The following is a 17,214-nucleotide window of genomic DNA, read 5'->3' as shown; positions in this document are numbered from 1 at the left end:
GGCTCTTGGGAGATCTGGGAAAATGAGACTAGGCAGGGGGAGGATGAGACAAGGAAGCCAAGCCCCTGGTGGTCGTGCAGTGACCAGAGCCACCTCCGGACACCTGCTGGGAGAAGGAAAAGTATCCTTAGCGTCAAAAATCCCCTCCTAACCCAAAAGTGACCCCACAACCTAGGACCCTGCAGGGCCTGAGGACCATAGATCATGTGGAAAAACAGGAAATCCTACAGTAACAGACCATGCCCCTTAGTAAAGGTTAACAAAGAAGTCTCCGTAAGACTGCTGCCCAGAGGTCCTGCGCTCCGCCCCCCACTCCCATCCTCATCAACAATAAATAATAGCCTCTCTGAGGCTACTTTACCACCGCGTAAGACATACCGTTAAGAAAAACAATCAGCCTGGCTCTTTAAATCTTCCTCGATCCTATTTCGGGTAACGTCTTCCCAAACAAAAACAGACTTGACACTTCTCCGGAAGCAGGAAGCAGATTTCAGGGAGAGGTTCCAGTCTGTGTTGTTTTGTAGCTTCCGTACTGCAAAGTGGCGCTACTCTAAGCAAAGGAATCGACAGAGTCACACGATACAAAGCCGCATGCGTGGCTTGGGGTGGGGGGCAATTACTTGAGGGCGCAGGCGCGCGCAAGCGCCGGGCTGTTTCCCGCCTTGGAATCGTTCCAATAGCATACGCGCAACGCACCACGTGCCCAGGTAGCGCGAGGACCGAGAAGGATCCGTCGGTTGGGGTGCTGCTTTTACATAACGCCCCCACAATGCCCTTCGCCTCCCTCAAGGCGGCCCCCGCTCCGAGCTCATTTTCTGTCCCTGGGAAACCAGTCTCGGGGTTAAGAAAGGCCCTGAGGTGGAGAATGCCCAGAAACCGTGAGAAGAAATAACGTCTCACAGCCCCTGACCATTACTCTGACGAGGGTTCGAAGGTCACACTTAGCGCCTGCAGCAGCCCCGTTCAAGCCCTAAGAGGAAATGCAGAAGTGCAAGGGAACAGGCAGCAGAATGGCTGGCACCACCTCAGGTTAGCGCACGGGGCCGTCCTGGTTCTGTCGCCGTTCAGTTCAGCCCAGTACACCCTACCCAGGTCCCTCAGCACGGAACCCAGCCTCACCTCCCGCCTCCGGAGCCCAAACCCCGGGGTGAAGCATGGGCCCCTTCGGGGTTCTCCTTGGCGGGCTGAATCGGGCAAGGAGCTCGACAGGCGATAAGGACCAGGCTGGCTGGAGCGGATGAGGTCAATGCCCTGGGAAGCGGAGCCGCGCCGGGGCCTGAGGCTCGCTGTGTGAGGGGTGCGGCAGGAAACGACCCCGGCAGCCTTGTTCCTCTCCCCGCCCTTCTCGACCCCACGGTCCCTGGAATCACACGAGTATACCTCCCAGGCTCCCTGGCCCAGAACGCGATACTGATTTTCCGCTTCCGGTGGAGCCTCGCAGCCCCTTGCTGCGCCCCGCCCCCGAGCGTCTCCCACAGGGGCCTCGCGACACCAGGGTCTTGCGCGGGTCATCCTGGGATTCGTAGTTCGACGTTCCCTAGTTTCGCCAGTTTCTCCCCACCGGGGACTCCATTTCCCGGCGTCCACCGCGGCTCCCGACGCTAAGCACTTGCGCGTTGCCCTCTTCCCCACCCTCCCCAATTTCCACTCCCCCCCCACCCCACTTCGCCTACCGCGGTCGGGTCCGCGCCCTGCGTTGCAGCGGTCCCCGCGGTTCCTTGGAAGCAGAAACTCCCCTTCCCCCCCCGTCCCCCGGTCCCAGTCCCCGTCCAGTCGGTGAGTCTGGGGTCGTCCCCGCGCCGTGTCCCCTGTCCCTGGGCGCGGCACAAGGGGTCTCCCCGCCTTGTTATGGGGGTGGGGAAGGAAGTGACCTGGTCCGGCACCGAGGGAGGGAGAGGTGGCCAAAAGAGTGGAGGCGGGATGTGGGGACTCCCATGAAAGGGACCTGAGGGCCACCCGCAGGCCATGAGAAAAGGAGGGGCTCGGCTCTTGCTTGGAAAGGATAAACTTCGGAACCCTTGGGAATGGGGCTGGGAACACGCGGAGACTTGCGGGGGTAGGGAGCCCGAGCCGCGGGCCCTGCCGGAGTTGACACGGAGGGGAGAGGGGCCTGGCCTTCAGGAGCGTCAGGGATGTGGGTAGGACTGGTAGGTCAAGACCTGTCGGTTTCTCACAAGTGGTGGGACCCCAAAGAATTTATCTAGTCTCAGAGAAAAGGGGCCGAGATGTGAATTAGAGGAGCTAGACAGACGTGCTCCATGTTCGGATCCTTTAAGAAAGGGTGGCCCCAAGTTCTTCCATGGTTGGAGGGCAAAGTGTGGAAGGAGGGAGGATATCAGAGGCAGGGAGGTAGAGCTTAGCCTTACACTCCTCTTTCTCTAGCTGACGTGAAGATGAGCAGCTCAGAGGAGGTGTCCTGGATTTCCTGGTTCTGTGGGCTTCGTGGCAATGAATTCTTCTGTGAAGTGAGTTCTTCTCAAACCCCCTACCCATCTCCACATATAATCTGGCCAAATAAAATGTTCTCCCATATATTCAGCTTCCACACGCTTCTTTCACAGGCTTACATAAAAACTCTTTCTCGTCAAGGAAGAGTCCCCTTAGTAACTCCCTCACTAACTTGTGGTGAAGGGGCAAGACTGGGGCCCCAAGTCAGCCCTGCCATTCTCCAGCAGTATAACGTTGGACATGTCAACCTGTGCATTTTCTTTTTTATTACCACAGTGGTACTGGTAGTACCTATTTTTTGTGGCTGTTAGAATTAAAATAGTTCCTACTAAAATGTTCTGTAACATGCAAAGCTGTGTGTTAACATAAGGGATTGTAACTGCCTTCAGAATCCAAGCTGTTGAGCCTCCACCTTCCTCAGAGAGCCAGCTGGCCCTAAGGAGAGGCCAAAACTGAGATGGGAAGCAGGAATAGGGACAAGGATCATGAAAGGAGTGTCTCTCTAAGACGGGGATTGCTGTACCTGTTTGTCCTTGGAAAGGAAAACCCGAAGTTTTTATGGGTGGGCGGTATATGCAAGCTGGGGAGAGAGACTCAAGTACTTCTACTGAGTTGGGAGTGCGGAACAAAGGGAACGGAAGCAGTTGTGTTGAGGATAAGGCACCAGTTCGAGCATCTTGCCCAGGTCAAAGCTGAGGGTTCTGCTATGGGTTTCCTTTTGACTTCATGTCCTGACAGGTGGATGAAGATTATATCCAGGACAAATTCAATCTCACTGGACTCAATGAGCAGGTGCCTCACTATCGACAAGCTTTAGACATGATCTTGGACCTGGAGCCTGGTGAGACACCCTCAGGGTTGTTTTGTGTGTGTGTGCTTTTTGTGCTTTTCAAATCCTGTTCTACCTGCTTGAATATCTAAATTTCCTTTGGGTTCTCTGACCCCCTTACCCCAAAGTTCTCTACTTCATTTTGATTCCCTCCCTCACTCTTGCTTAGTTCTGTGACTTACACCGCTCGTTCCCATACTCTGATCCTGTTAACTTAGCGCTATTCCATAATGCCCGTTTTTCCATGAGTCTTACTTTCTGCTTCTTTTCCCTGCCTTGCACCTTCCAGGCTAGAGTTTTATCTTCTGTGGAGACATCTTTACATTTATGTATCGAGGGAGAGAAGGGAGCAGAGACTGAGAGGGATGGAAAGAGGGCAGAGCTGCCTTGGGTTGGTGGAAGGGTCAGAGGCCCAGGTTTCTGGGTCAAATGCCCAGGCCGTGGGTGGGGTGAGGCTCAGAGTTGGGTGCTGGCCTAACTGAGTAGCCAGCAGCCCCTGGGGGTGGGCAGGGCACCTAACATAGCTGTAAGACAAGTGGTTGCATTTGGTTGGGGCCATGTTTCAGATGAGGAGCTGGAAGACAACCCCAACCAGAGTGACCTGATTGAGCAGGCAGCTGAAATGCTCTATGGATTGATCCACGCCCGCTATATCCTCACCAACCGTGGCATCGCCCAGATGGTGAGGCCTCTCCACTCCCACTTGGCTCCTTCAGAGGCAACAAGGGAAACAGTTTCCTGCAGCAAGAAGTCACTTGTTTCAACCTTGTCAAGGAATCTAGCTGAGAAGAGGGGAAAAAAACCCAGAACCTAGGCTTAGGGATTCAAACCTGATTGAGGGTGTGCTAAAGGGGGTGTTTTCAGGGAGGGGGATGTGACCTTGGGCAGGAAGTTGTAGACTGCCTCTTCCTCAGAGAATAAGCAGCGGATGGCTCTGATGGTCTGCAGCCTGCCTGACTGGAGGGAGGGAAGCAGAGGAGTCTTGAGGGCCCATCTGAGCCACAAAAGGGGCCTCTGGACAGCGAGAGGCAGGAGGAGTTGGGGCCAGAGTGATGTGGGTTGGGCTGAGGAGGGGGTTGCCTCTTCTCTTCATACCTATCCAGCAACCCCTTCCATTTTATCCGCTGCAGTTGGAAAAGTACCAGCAGGGAGACTTTGGCTACTGTCCCCGTGTGTACTGTGAGAACCAGCCAATGCTTCCCATCGGTGAGTGTTGGAAAAGGGAAAGCAGGGCCACATAAAATGGCAGGTCCACTGGGAAGGAGTTGGGGCTCAGCAAGTTGGGGCCTGAGTCCAGGAGGGAGGTTGGGCAGGCTTGGGTTACCTGGCCTGCTGAGTCTGGCTGTCTCCCAGGCCTTTCGGACATCCCAGGTGAGGCCATGGTGAAGCTCTACTGCCCCAAGTGCATGGACGTGTACACACCCAAGTCATCGAGGCACCACCACACGGATGGCGCCTACTTCGGCACCGGTTTCCCTCACATGCTCTTCATGGTGCACCCTGAGTACCGGCCCAAGAGGCCCGCCAACCAGTTTGTGCCCAGGTGGGGAGCAGGGACAGAGTCACCAAGGGTCAAAGGAAAGGGCCGGGATCCCCCAGAAAGAAGGGAAGACAAGGACAGGGCATGGTCCGTTCTTGAGACCTACTTCTCCCAAAGCCAGGGCTTTTCCCTGCTGAGTGACCTTGGGAAAGTTGTGTGATCACCTATGCCTCAGTTCCGTTATCCATGAAGTGGGGATAGTGACATGCCTGACAGTGTGTTTTTAAATGTATGAATCGCTTAAAATAATGTTTGTCACTTGAAGCAACATTTAAACAGTAGCTATCCTTGTTGCCATCTTGGGTGTTCAACCTTCTGCCAGGAAATCCTCAGAGCCACGGTTCAAGTGTGGTTTATCTTCCTGGAGTATCATTTTTACTCTTGTGTAGAGAAGGAAAGTTCAGCTTTATATTGAAACAAGTACTGATGTGTGTGCTTGTGCGTGTGAACACACGTGTACGTCCTAGAATTTGAGTTTTAATGGATATTTAAAATAAATTTCCACATATTCTTGAGAGAAGAAGTTTGGGAACCACTGCCCTTCAGTACTGAGCAGGCCCATGAAGGAGCTGGGGTGGGGAGGCAGGAATGCTGGCCACAGGCAGGGCCAGGATGGGGCTCACGCTGCTGCCTCTCTGACCTCTGCCCTGACCCAGGCTCTACGGTTTCAAGATCCATCCGATGGCCTACCAGCTGCAGCTCCAAGCGGCCAGCAACTTCAAGAGTCCAGTCAAGACGATTCGCTGATTCCACCCCACCTGTCCCCAGTCCTCGACACTTTCATTCCTTTGCTGCCACCCTTTCAGGAACCCTCTATGGTTTTTAGTTTAAATTAAAGGAGTCATTATTGTGGTGGGAATATGAAATAAAGTGGAAGAAAAGGCCGTGGGCTGATTTGCTGGTACTTGGGGTTGGGGAAGGGAGGGTAATGGTGTGCTGGACCCCAGGAGCTCTCCTGGCCCCGCCTACCCTCCTCAGCTTGAAATCCAGCACAGATTTTTGCCCAGTGGATTTGGGTGATGTTTTTAGTAGTAAAGTGGAGTCCTAGAATTGGGTGTGGGGATGTGCAAAGATCACAAAAGACTCAAAAATCAAATTTCAAAGACTAGAGAAATATTTATTCCTTTTGGGCCACCTATGGTTGTCTGTTTATACTCTAGGGAATGTAATCAACAACACTGAGTTTGGGTTTTACAGGGAAATTGGTCCCCAGATAAACAGATCTGTAAGGGGTGGGGAGAGGAGGGGCAGGGTCTGGAATCGCTGTTTTGTGGTGTCTGCCTGCCCCCTGCTGGGGAGCTGAGACATGCTCACTTCAGAAGGATGGGGTCACTGGGTTCCTGGCTAAGGTTTCTCCCAGAACAATAGGGACTGACCCTATTGTGTGGGAAGGATAGCAGATGGTACCAGAGAAGGAAACATCCATGGACCCTTGAAAGGCACACAGGACAAAGGTAGACTGCTGGATTGGGGCCCAGGTACTGCCCCTGTCTGGGCTACTGCTCCCACATTCAGGAACCAGACCTGGTGGGTTAGGACACATCCCTCTTGCCAAGTTAATAGCTTTTTTCCCCCAGTCAGGAATATAGCTCTGTACCTGCGGTAGCTCCTGCCCAGGCTCTGCCTGTCAAAACCACCCTGCAGTTCAGGCTCAAGAGCACTGAGCCTGAAGGTGGGGTTTCAGAGTACCCCTGAGGGACTTCCCCTCCCCAGAATTCCATGATGAAGGCCCATATGTTTGTAGGTGTGCTGGTCGTGATGGGCTTCACAGTGGGAAAGGGTAAGTGGGACACGGGCAGGGAAGGAGGGGTGACTGAGTCCAGGGAGGGGGTGGCTCTGGATGAGTGGGCTCCCTGCAGGGCAGGGAACTTGGAGTGAGCCAACACGGCCACTCCTCCTGTCTTCCACTTCCCCAGCTCCTGTTCCTGAAGTCCGGACCTGCCACCTCTGCCTCTTAGAAGATCCTACTATAGGATGCGTTTCAGGCTCAGAAGTGCACTATCGGCAGCTCGTCCCCATGCATGGTGATCAGCATCTGTCATAGTGAGTCCAGTCCCAGGAAGGGGCTACTGGTAGGGCAGCCCATGGCTTGGTCTCCTCTTGTAGATGAAGGCTGCTTGGGGCCTGAGGTCTAAGGAGATGGAGGATCCTGGAAGGGGAGGGGTCTGGGCTTCTGTGGAGCCAGTTAAGCTAATTTTTCTGGCCCTTTCTGAAGGAGTCTGGGATAGGAATTGGGTGTGGGTGAGGGATCGCAGAGTCTGTAAAAGGGGTGCCAGGTTTGGGGACTATGGGAGGCAGCAGTGGTTGTTAGCTGTCCCCTCTCTTCCAGATACCAAGGTTTGCTTCTTAATCCGAGGCTGTGGACAGCACAAGTCTTACCGGTGCCAAGATAAGCACCCCACCGACCCCCCAGAGCGCTGGTACTACGCCCAGTGCTGCCAGTATGATTACTGCAACTCCTGGTACAGCCCCCAGCTCCAGAGCTCCCTCCCTGAGCCCCCTGAGGGGTCCCTGGCCCTGCCCCTGTCTGAGTCCCAGATCCAGTGGTTCTACCAAGCCCTGAACCTCTCACTGCCCCTACCCAGCTTCCATGCTGGGAAGGAGCCTTCTGAAGGCCTGGACCCCCTGGCTGTCCTGCCCCTGAGTCTGAGTTTGTCCATTGCTGACCTGCGCCGCATATACTGGTTCCTCAACAATTCAGGACTTTCGGTTCTTCCCTGGGCTAGGCTGTGACGTCTTACCCTTCCCAGATTTCACTCTGGTCCAGCGTCTCTCCCCTGACACCCCAGCATCATGTACTGCCCTCTCAGAACACTCACACTTTCTGGTCTGTGAGTTCTCAGTCTTCCTTTCCTTTGTACTTCCATCGTCTATATGGTTTTGGTTTAGTTTCCTCCCCAAAAAGCAGTTGGCGCTGCACCCAGTGCCCTTCGTCCACCTAGAAAATAATCTCAAATGTGAATTCTGCCTAGGCTGACCTGGGAAAGGCACAGCGGTTTCCTCGTCCCTTTCCTATCATCTGAGTGGGATCATCCCCCCCCACCCCCCATCTTCCTGATCCCCTCTCAATCTGGCTATTTCCACTCCTACACCTGTCTCTAAAACCTTGTGCCAGACTGACCTTGCATCAAGAAGGGTGAGAGGCGGACTTTGTGCAGATTTCCTGACTGGGCACTCTGGTGTTCCTACCTCACTGTCTCCGCCACCCTCACTCCCACCTGGTCTCCTGCTGCCTTCTCTCATCTCTCGTCCCCATCTTTGGCTTCCACAGCCCCACTTCACGTCCCTGAGTCCTGATACCCACTTGCACAGAATCCCAGGGAGAGGAGAGGACCTGTCCTCTGCTCTGCATTCTCCAGTTTCCCTCCACAATAAACAAACTGGGCTAAGTCTGTGTCACATTATTTATGGGGTCAGGCCCAGGTGTGGGCAGGTGTAAACAGGTTAAAGAAAGTTAACTGGGTGTGGGGTTCAAACAGGGTTGCAGAGCCCTGCCCACTCCACTTGGCCTTTGTGGTTCCTCATGGCCTGCCGCAAAGAGCCCACATCCATCCCACCCTCTGCTCAGCTAGAGATCAAAGTATGAGGATTGTGACTCCTGCCAGCCTTAAACATACCCTACAAAACCTAGAAAGTTAAACCCGGGTGATGTCAGGTTTTTCCACATAAGAAAGGAGGAAATACTCAACCATGAAAACTCAAGAGCAAACCAGAGGGCCCAGGTCTGCATCTCAGAGCTACCTGGAGCTGAGGCACCTGCGTTCCTGCCTATTCTCAGTTCTTTTCAGGATCCTGGGACCCAGGACCCCCTCTGTGAGGGCCTCTGTGGAGGGGGTGGGAGAGTACAGAGAGCACACAGGTGGGGCTGCAGTGGTGGGGTCTTTCATTTTAATATTTTGAAAAACTGCAAGCATGCAGAAAGAACCTTCCCCGTACATTCAGTAAACACTGGACACACTGCTCTGAGCCAGGCCCAGCATTAAGCACCAAGACTTGCAGATGAGTACAGCCGGGTGTTCGCCCTTCCGAATCTCACAACCCAGTGCTGGGATTATGAAACCTTTTTCTGAAAAATAGTGCAGCTCTGTGGCTGGGAGGCCCAATCCCAGCTCCTCTGCCACTTGAGTAAGTTGGTCTCTGTGCCGAACTTTGGTCACCTGTCAAGTAGGGATAGTGCCGCAGGATTGAGAGAATGTGTGTCAGTGTGTGCTAATGGTCTCAAAAATAGACATGCCTTAGAGGCAAGCATACACACAGATTTTGGTCTATTTAGTTTTAAACCTTTTTGGCCATACAGATGTTTGCGCACCGGAAGGTGGGTTTTTGTAAACTACACACCTGTGTTACCACTCCCTGAGTTAGCATAAAGGCCTTTATCAGCACCCAAAGCTGCCTTCATGCACCCTCCTAGACCCTTCTAAAATTCAGGGGTAGCCACTGTCCTGAATTTTGTCTGTGTGCTTGATAGAAACGACATCACACAGCATACACTCTTCCTACACAACATTTTGCATGTATGTTAGATTTTTGTGGCCCCTTTAACGGCTTGTGCTCTGGTGGGAGAAACCAACATTTGTTTCTAGGTCAGGAAGCAGTTGGAGATACAAAGAGAGGTACAAGCCACTGTGTCCCTCTCTTGCCACTCCACTTTACCCCATGACCTCTGACTTCAGCATAAGTCAAAGGCCCAGGTTTACACAGCTCCAGCAAGTCAAACTGGAAGACAGCCTCAGAGGATGAGAAACCCGAGGCCCGAAACTGAGGAGTAACTTAACCATGGTCCTTGAAAAGGGAAGTTGAGCCTAGGATCAGAGAGGCCACTAGGACTTGGATCTCTTCACAGAGCTCCTTCCCCACCCTCTCCTCCCTGGGACTGGTTCTTTTACAGCTCCACTCCGACCAACACACCCCCATGAACCTCCCTACGAGTCCCCATCCAGCTCTGGGTCTGACAGCACTTCTGAGGATGCCCGCTACCCTTCTGGTCTTCGACATAGGAGGGCTTGCGGTTCCTATTCACGTCTTTGTGTTGAGAGCTGAATCAGAGACAGTGGGGCAGGGCAGGAGCGGAGCTCCGCAGAGCTGGGAGCCACTTACCTACCCCTGACGGGGCACTCAGGCAGCACCACCTCCCTCAGCCTCCACATCCACCAGAAGAGAGAGACAAATCAAACAGTTTGCACGTCTATATATTTTGGAGGAACAGCTGGGGACTTTGGACAAGAGAGGACTGTGGTGGGAAAAGAAGCAAAGCAGAGCAAAGGGGCATCCTTGAGGTGGGAACAGACAGGAGGAAAGATGTCAGACTGAGGACTTTAAGGAAAACTCCAGAGAATTCTGGAGAGGGAGGCTAGGGAAGGGGCAGAGTGGGAATAAGGCTGTTGAGGGGCGTCAACCAAGAGGCAGGTAGGACTGGGGTCCAGTAATTGCTGCTGAGGGCGGTAGGGAGGGCTGGTGGGTGGGGCCGGACATTGTTCTGGCTGCCCCCAGGTGGAAATCAGGAGGATGGCTGGAAATTGGCAGGTTTTTACTCCAGAGGTCTCTACGGAAGTTCTAAGGACCATATTTTATTCTGTTCTGAGGGTTATTGCAGAAATTCCGGAAGCAGCATCGAGAGAATATCCAGAAGCCCAGCACTGGAGAAGCGTGGGTGTACGAGCAGTCACCTATCTGCTCCTTGCTGTGGCAGTCACTCACCATGATCTCCGAACCACTGTCTGGGGAGGGACGGCAGCAGTTGGTGATACAGAGTTCCCAGGTGAAGTCCCGAACCCTCCCATCCCCTCACCCCACATGGACTTGCCATCACTGCCCCCACACCCTGCCCTGGACCCCCAAAATGCAACAATTCCTGGAACTGGACAGGCCAGGGAGTCACCAGCCATGAACTCTGGAAGTTTCCCAGGGAAGGTTGGTGGGAAAGAGCCATTCGAGATACAGTGACAGTTGCAATGGGGTGAATTGGGACTTGCGGAGCAAAGTGAGGAGAACCAGCACTTCAGGCGGGACCATGTAAGAAAAAGTTGGGAGATGTATTGGAGGTCAGATTGCAGACAGGAGGTATTTGTCGTTTGTTTTATGGATCAAAAGTAAGAGAAGATGAGGGACTTCCCTGGTGGCACAGTGGTTAAGAATCCGCGTGCCAATGCAGGGGACATGGGTTCGATCCCTGCTCCAGGAAGATTCCACATGCCATGGAGCAACTAAGCCCGTGCGCTGCGCCACAACTGCTGAGCCTGTGCTCTGGAGCCCACGGGCCACAACTATTGAAGCCGGCACACCCTAGAGCCCATGCTCCGCAACAAGAGAAGCCACTGCAACGAGAAGCCCGCGCACAGCAACGAACAGTAGCCCCCGCTCACAGCAACTAGAGAAAGCCCTCGCGCAGCAACAAAGACCCAACACAGCCGAAACTAAATAAATAAAATATAAATAAATTTATATTAAAAAAAGTAGAAGAGGATATCTTCGCTGCTATTGTATATATGAGAGCGGGGAAATCTTTGTGCCCATGTACGGGGATGTTCACTGCTGCCCTGCTTGAGAGAGTGAAAACTCAGAAGCAACCTAAAGGTCCATCAGTAGGGGGATGGATAAATCAACTCTGACATGCCCATGCCGTGGAATACCATGCAGCTGCATGAATCTGATGAAGGGGTTCTTGATCATAATGCTCAAACTCACCTAGAATACAGAGAAGCACTGACCCCAAACCCACCTAATTCCCAGACTGGCCAATCCCACTGTTCCCTCCTACCTCCCCATCTCAGAAAACCATAAAATCACCAATTCTTTAATGAACCATCTGGCTTAATCTAACATCAGAAGCTTTAGTTCTCATTAAAAATCTCCATTCTCTGCTCTTTTACCTCCTGAAATGAACTCATTCATTCATTCCTTTATTCATATATTTGAGGGGCTAACGTGCCCAGCACTCTACAAGCCTCTAACTTTTAAAGGTTAGGCCAAGGCAGCCCATTCCAACTTTTGGCAGCCCTGTTAGGACAGTTCTTCCTCTGTGACTTGGTTTCACTGTCCCCACCCAACCCCCAGACTCTTTTGAATATGCTTTCTTAATCTATAATGTTCAGAAGTGAAAACATCAGGGTGCATCATCACAGGACAGGAAGGATCTCAGCTTTGTGTAGACAGGAGACTTCAAGCAACCCAAGGCCACATTCTTGGTTTGGTGGTTCTCTCACTGAACAGACTCATATTAAACTTTGTCCACCAAAGCCCTCCCCAACTGCATGCATATTCATCTCCCTCCTCCTCTGATCCCAGGCCCAGGCCACATGTTAATGAGTCCCCAGACCCAACAGAGCAGTTGGTGTAAGGCAGATGCTTAGCAAACACTTTGGATCTTGTTTCTGTGTCGATGGTGCTTTGCAGCCAAGTGAGGTTATCAGGCTGGATTCAGCCTTGTTCTACGCTGTGGATCCTGAGGCTGTCATCTGGCATGTTCTCCCAACCCTCCCTATTCTGTATTGCCCTCAGATTCTACGAGGTTCCCTTTAGTGTCTCCATTCAGGTCACTGCTGTTGAGTGAGATAGCCCTGGGGTAATCACCAGAAATCTCCCTCAGAGCGAACATCAGTACATTATCAGTCCCCAGGCATTATCCCACCAAGCCCTCATCTCCCATCTTTCCTCCTGACTGGGTTTACCTGAATCTCCTTGGCAGATGTACCCAGACATCTATCCAGGGTTTCCCTATCCAGCAGAATAGGAGACCCTTCTGACCCCTTAGAGCCACTTACCAAACGCCAAGCTCATCACGACCAGCATTATTAAGAGGACCATGTACAGGGCTTGGGGGGGGTGCGGATTCTAGCTACCTGCAGGGCCTGCCATAACATGCATGACTGCCCACCAGCCTCCAGTTTGGCCTTATATTGGTGGAAGAGAAGGTGGCGAAGACGAAGGGGAGAGGCAACATCCTTTGGGGGTGGAAATCAGTGCCTGAACAGCCAGAGGGACAGAGTGTCCTCACCCACGGCCATTCTGGGGTCTAACATACTGGCTTGGGGACAAGGACCCAGCAACAGGGGAATGAGAGGGGAAACTTCTTTCATATTAATTCAACAGACATTCATTAAATCACTGCATCAGCTGTTGGGGATACAATATTGCACAAAGTCCCTACCCTCACAGCGTACACCATCTAGTACGGGAGACAAGTCAACGGACAATGAAGGAGGGAGGGGCGGGGAACGCGGCAGAGTGCTTCCGGGGAGAACTTGGGCAATGGAAACTACTGACCCAAGAGGTTTCATCAGAGCAGTAACAAGATCAATTTCTGTTTGTAAAAGATTTCTGAGGCCAGAAAACCACTTAGGAAGCTATTCCTGAGCCCAGTCACAAGATGGCGGCCTGGTCTAGCAGAAGAGAGGGAAGCCGCGAAGTGAATGAATCTGAGCTGCATTTAGAAGAAAGACTGGACAGATTTGGACCGAGACTGAATGTGAGGTGAGGGAGGGGGGATAGGCTTGCAAAAGGGGGTTATTGTGACACCATTTTTCAAGATGAGAAAGACGTGTAAGAAATCCAAAAGCGAGGACACCTGAGTCGCTAATGACCGTACTCAGCCCAGTGCCTCCTGTGGGTTCCGGGAAGTCAGAGCCTTTCCCTACGCCCCACTTTTCCGGCCCCGCCTCAGCTCAGCTGCAGGTCGGTGGGTCTAATCTCTGGCGCCCACAGGCTCCGGCGCTGTGCGCTCGCTCTCCGCGCCTGGCTGCACCTCAGAGATTTTTGGAAGACGCGAGGGCGGCCCCCAGCCCAAGCTCAGTTCTTGGCCGGGCGGCTGGGGAGGGCGCGCCCGGCGTCGGGACCCAGGCATCCGGCCCTGTCAAGACAACCAGAGCACTACGCGGCTTCCCCGGAACTTGGCACCGTGGCGCTAACATCCCTCCCCACACCCGGATTCTGGAGACCACACAGCAACCAATGAGCGGCCGCGGACTGGCTCCAGGCGCCCCATCCACTGCCCCCGCCGGGGGCCTGCTGGGCCCACCCACCATGCCTGCCCCATCGGCATCTCGCCAGGTCCGTCTCTCTGTGAGAGGCACAGGGTTTTTGCTTTAAGGGTCGGTGGGCTAGGGGAAGTCCTCGGCTTCCAGGAACGCACCACCTGCTCCAACTTCCAGTCTGAAGATTTGGGGCCGGGCCCTGCCCGAGGGTTCCCTGCTGTGGTCCCAACACTATCCAAGAATCATCCGGTCTCGGGGTGCTGATGCGGAAGATGGGAAGAAACTGACGGAGACACGCCAAGAAAGGCGGACGCGAAAGAAGAAATACGAGAGGAAAACACACGCCACTGCGCGCACCCCAAGAGCCTTGGGATGATAAAAATAAGAGAATTATTTTAGAGAAAAGTCAAGAGTAATGGAGAACTGGGGAGGAGCACCTGGGACCGATATAAATGTTGGTTGAATGAGTCACAAAGTGATAGACGAAAACAATTAGCGGGGGCTGCTTTTGAAGCAAAGAGGGCAAAGGAGAGGCAGAAGGGAATTTCACAGCGCCCTTTGACTCCCTCTCTCGAATATAAGCGCAACGAAAAGGCCAAGGGCGTTATGGGTGTCTGAGGCTGGCCTGCCTTAATGGGTCGCCCTGAGAGGTCCGGGAGGACTTGCGGCGGAGCTACGGCAATCAGGGCCCCAGGGCGTAGCAAGTGAGAACAGGCGAGTGGTTATTTCGGAGCTGGGCTGGGCCTTCTTCAGAGAGGGCGTGGCCTTAGGATCATTAATCCCGCCCTTGTTTCGTTTCGCTCCTCCCCTGTCCACGAGGCAGGGCGCGGCTTGTGTGCGCGCAGAGCTGCCAGAGTTCGTTGTCATGGTGACGGGCTCCTTGGAGCCTTTCCTGGGGTGAAGAGGCGGGTCTTTGCAATAGCCGTCATGGTGACAACAGCGGCTGGAGAAATCCACGCTGAGGGCCCCTCCCCCCGGACAAGGGATACCTGAGGGTAAGCAGCCAAATTACCAAACAAAGCAGGTCGGGCCTTAGGGCAGAACGCTGCAATTAGAGGAAAGAATCGGGGTGAACGAGGGGCGGAGCTATGGATGATTGGGCCGGGCGAAAGCCAGGTTCTGTTAGGGGAGTGGCCGCGACAGAGCGGTCTGGAGAGGAACTACAGAGGGGATCTTTAATCAGAATAGAAGTGAATGAAAAAATGAATGACTGGGCTCCTGAGGGAGCTGGGATGGATGGATGGATAGGGACCTGGCCATCCCCGACGCCTGGGTCCCCCACTCTCTGGAGCCTTTCACCCTCGGGGCCCTCATTCACTTTGTGACAGTGCGAGAAACACATGCCCCTCCCGGGGACATGGAGCAAACCCTCAACCCAGACACTCAGTTCAGAGCGGAGTCCAGCACCTCACACTGGGAGCAGCGCAGGGTGGAGCCTGGGCCAGTGAGACATGGTAAGATAAGGGGTGGCCCAGCCCGGGGCCCACCTCTTCTTCCCAGGTTTCCCGTCCAGTTGCTAGCTCTCCTTTTTCCCAGCCTCCATCCCCTCTCCCAGTTTGCCTAGCAACTCTGGGATGCCTGGGTATCCAGGCCTCACCTGGTGCCCACTACAGCAAGAGCCAGAGCCTCAGCGGATGTGGTGTCTGCATCTCAGCTGGTCTTCTCCCGAGACTGCTAGAACCCTGATAAATAGGGTGAGGAGTGGATGGGGAGCTGGTCCCACCTGGGGTGGGGGTGGTTCTGAAAACACAGCTGCTGTGAGCCTTATCAGATAGGGAGTAGTCTGAGGGGGCAGACTGTGACTCCTTGGTGGCGTGGTCCAGAATTCAAATGTTGAGCCTCACTTCTCCCCACCCACTTCAGGTATCCAAGCGTCCCTCATGGCATCCACTGTTCTCTACAGTATGTGCAGGAAGAAGGGAGAGGGAGACGTGGTTGTAGAGGCAGGTCAACAGAGTCCCTAATGGCCATGGCCAGGAAGAGGGAGTCCTTTGTGTCTAGGGTGTGAGATGTGGGGCACCCCGTGTTTGCACTTAAGGCGGTTCCCTTAGCTGAACAAAGACTTGGCTTCCAGGGGGCTAACTGTCCTGATGGCTCTGGAAGGCAAGGTTCAGAATCATGCATCTGGTCCCACAGCTTCACGCTCCACACTTCCCACCCTGTTTGCTCCCTAGGGCAGGACAGAGGAGAGGGGTGCCAGTATCAGCTCTCCGGTATTTGCTAAAGGTGGAGCATTCTGGAGCTGTGGCCACCTCTTCTCTTCTAACCCCAAATAGGAGGCATCATGTCAACTGACAAGTCTCAGATCACTCCTTTCAGTGGAGACTCAGTATATCTCCCTTTAAGGAGCTGCTGAGCTGGTTAGGGCAGACAGCCTCTGCCCCAGGGATTGCAGGGGAGGTTGGAGGAGACACTGAAATTAACCAGAGGCTGTATCCAGGACCTCAGAATATTGTCCACCTTAAGTATCTTGTTCAAAATGGTGGACCCAGGGTGGTAAACCTAGGGGTACTTCATCTGGAAAAGAGGTTTCCAAGGGAAGAAGGTGGCCAGGTAACAAACTGATGGGTGGGAAAGGGACTCATTCTGTTCTGTGAGGTCCAAGGATTGGAAATAGAATGGAAGTTATAGGGAACCAATTTCCTCAAGTTCAAACTAAGAATATTCTAACAGCTGTCCAGAAAGGCGAAGTATGGCTCTGGGAAGACCTGAGTCCTTGGCACCTGCTCCTTGGTCCCTGGCAGGCCCTGTGTTTGTTGAATTGCAAAGAGGGTGTGAAGAGAGAGACTTGACATGGTGAGGAGGGTGTTCAGGGTTTGCTGCATAAGACGGGGAGCAGGCCGTTCCTCACTCCCCACGGAAAGAGCAAGAGCTAAGCAAGGAAAACTGGAAGTACGGATGGTGAGACCATGCAGGCTGGACCTGGAAACCTGTACAATTGCTGAGTAGGTGAAAATCAGGAGCTAGAAAGTACTTTGTAAACAACAAAGCCCATGAGTTGAGAGCAACAGGAGGCAACCTTGGTCTCCTGGGCTGGTTGTATGCAGGAAGGCCTAGGCAGGCACCAGGGAGGCTGCACAGTGGTGACAGTACTAGGCATGCCAGGGAAGGGTGAGGATTGGGGACCCGTTGCACAAGGACAGCTCGTGCTATTGCCTGAGGCGACAGCAGAGATGGGGAGGGTTAAACTGGCTGTCTGGAGTCGGGGTTTCTCAAAGCCCAGCCCTTTGGAGCTTCGACTCTCCCCACTCCCAACCCTGGCTTCCTGGACACCTGGGAAGTCACAAAATTAGCCAGCCAGTAGAAAAAATACTTTTATTAATTATTAGGAATAATCCATTCATTTAATGCAGGGAGTGTGTTGGGGAAGATTAGGTACTGCCGGCTGGATGAGGGGAAATGTGCAAGAGGAACAGTGAGAAGGGGGA

General features: G+C 53.5%; 2 protein-coding genes across 2 annotated transcripts; both read left to right on the top strand.

Moving 5' to 3' along the window:
• The first annotated feature begins 1,667 nt into the window (after window positions 1–1,667).
• Window positions 1,668–5,701, top strand: CSNK2B (casein kinase 2 beta). Its single transcript, XM_079713676.1, has 7 exons — window positions 1,668–1,776; window positions 2,383–2,465; window positions 3,187–3,289; window positions 3,844–3,959; window positions 4,408–4,483; window positions 4,631–4,820; window positions 5,474–5,701. Exons 2-7 carry the CDS (start codon window positions 2,394–2,396, stop codon window positions 5,562–5,564), a joined length of 648 nt encoding a protein of 215 aa, XP_079569802.1. The 5' UTR covers window positions 1,668–1,776; window positions 2,383–2,393; the 3' UTR covers window positions 5,565–5,701.
• Window positions 5,702–6,524: 823 nt separating this feature from the next.
• Window positions 6,525–8,176, top strand: LY6G5B (lymphocyte antigen 6 family member G5B). Its single transcript, XM_079712896.1, is given in 4 exon segments — window positions 6,525–6,597; window positions 6,734–6,806; window positions 6,808–6,860; window positions 7,147–8,176. Coding segments are annotated over 4 exon segments (591 nt in total). The 5' UTR covers window positions 6,525–6,536; the 3' UTR covers window positions 7,551–8,176.
• The last annotated feature ends 9,038 nt before the right edge of the window (window positions 8,177–17,214 follow it).

The sequence above is a fragment of the Hyperoodon ampullatus genome, assembly GCF_949752795.1.
Source record: "Hyperoodon ampullatus genome assembly, chromosome: 10".
Lineage (NCBI taxonomy): Eukaryota > Metazoa > Chordata > Mammalia > Artiodactyla > Ziphiidae > Hyperoodon > Hyperoodon ampullatus.
The sequence above is the reverse complement of the archived record's forward strand: the minus strand, read 5'-3'. Positions and strand labels throughout refer to the sequence as shown.

What these genes read in the sequence shown, in the direction of transcription:
- CSNK2B (XM_079713676.1), top strand. Translation starts at nt 2,394, where the DNA reads ATGAGCAGCTCAGAGGAGGTGTCCTGGATTTCCTGGTTCTGTGGGCTT. An exon ending in GCAATGAATTCTTCTGTGAA is followed by an intron (nt 2,466 to 3,186) that starts GTGAGTTCTTCT and finishes ATGTCCTGACAG; the next exon opens with GTGGATGAAGATTATATCCA. An exon ending in GATCTTGGACCTGGAGCCTG is followed by an intron (nt 3,290 to 3,843) that starts GTGAGACACCCT and finishes GCCATGTTTCAG; the next exon opens with ATGAGGAGCTGGAAGACAAC.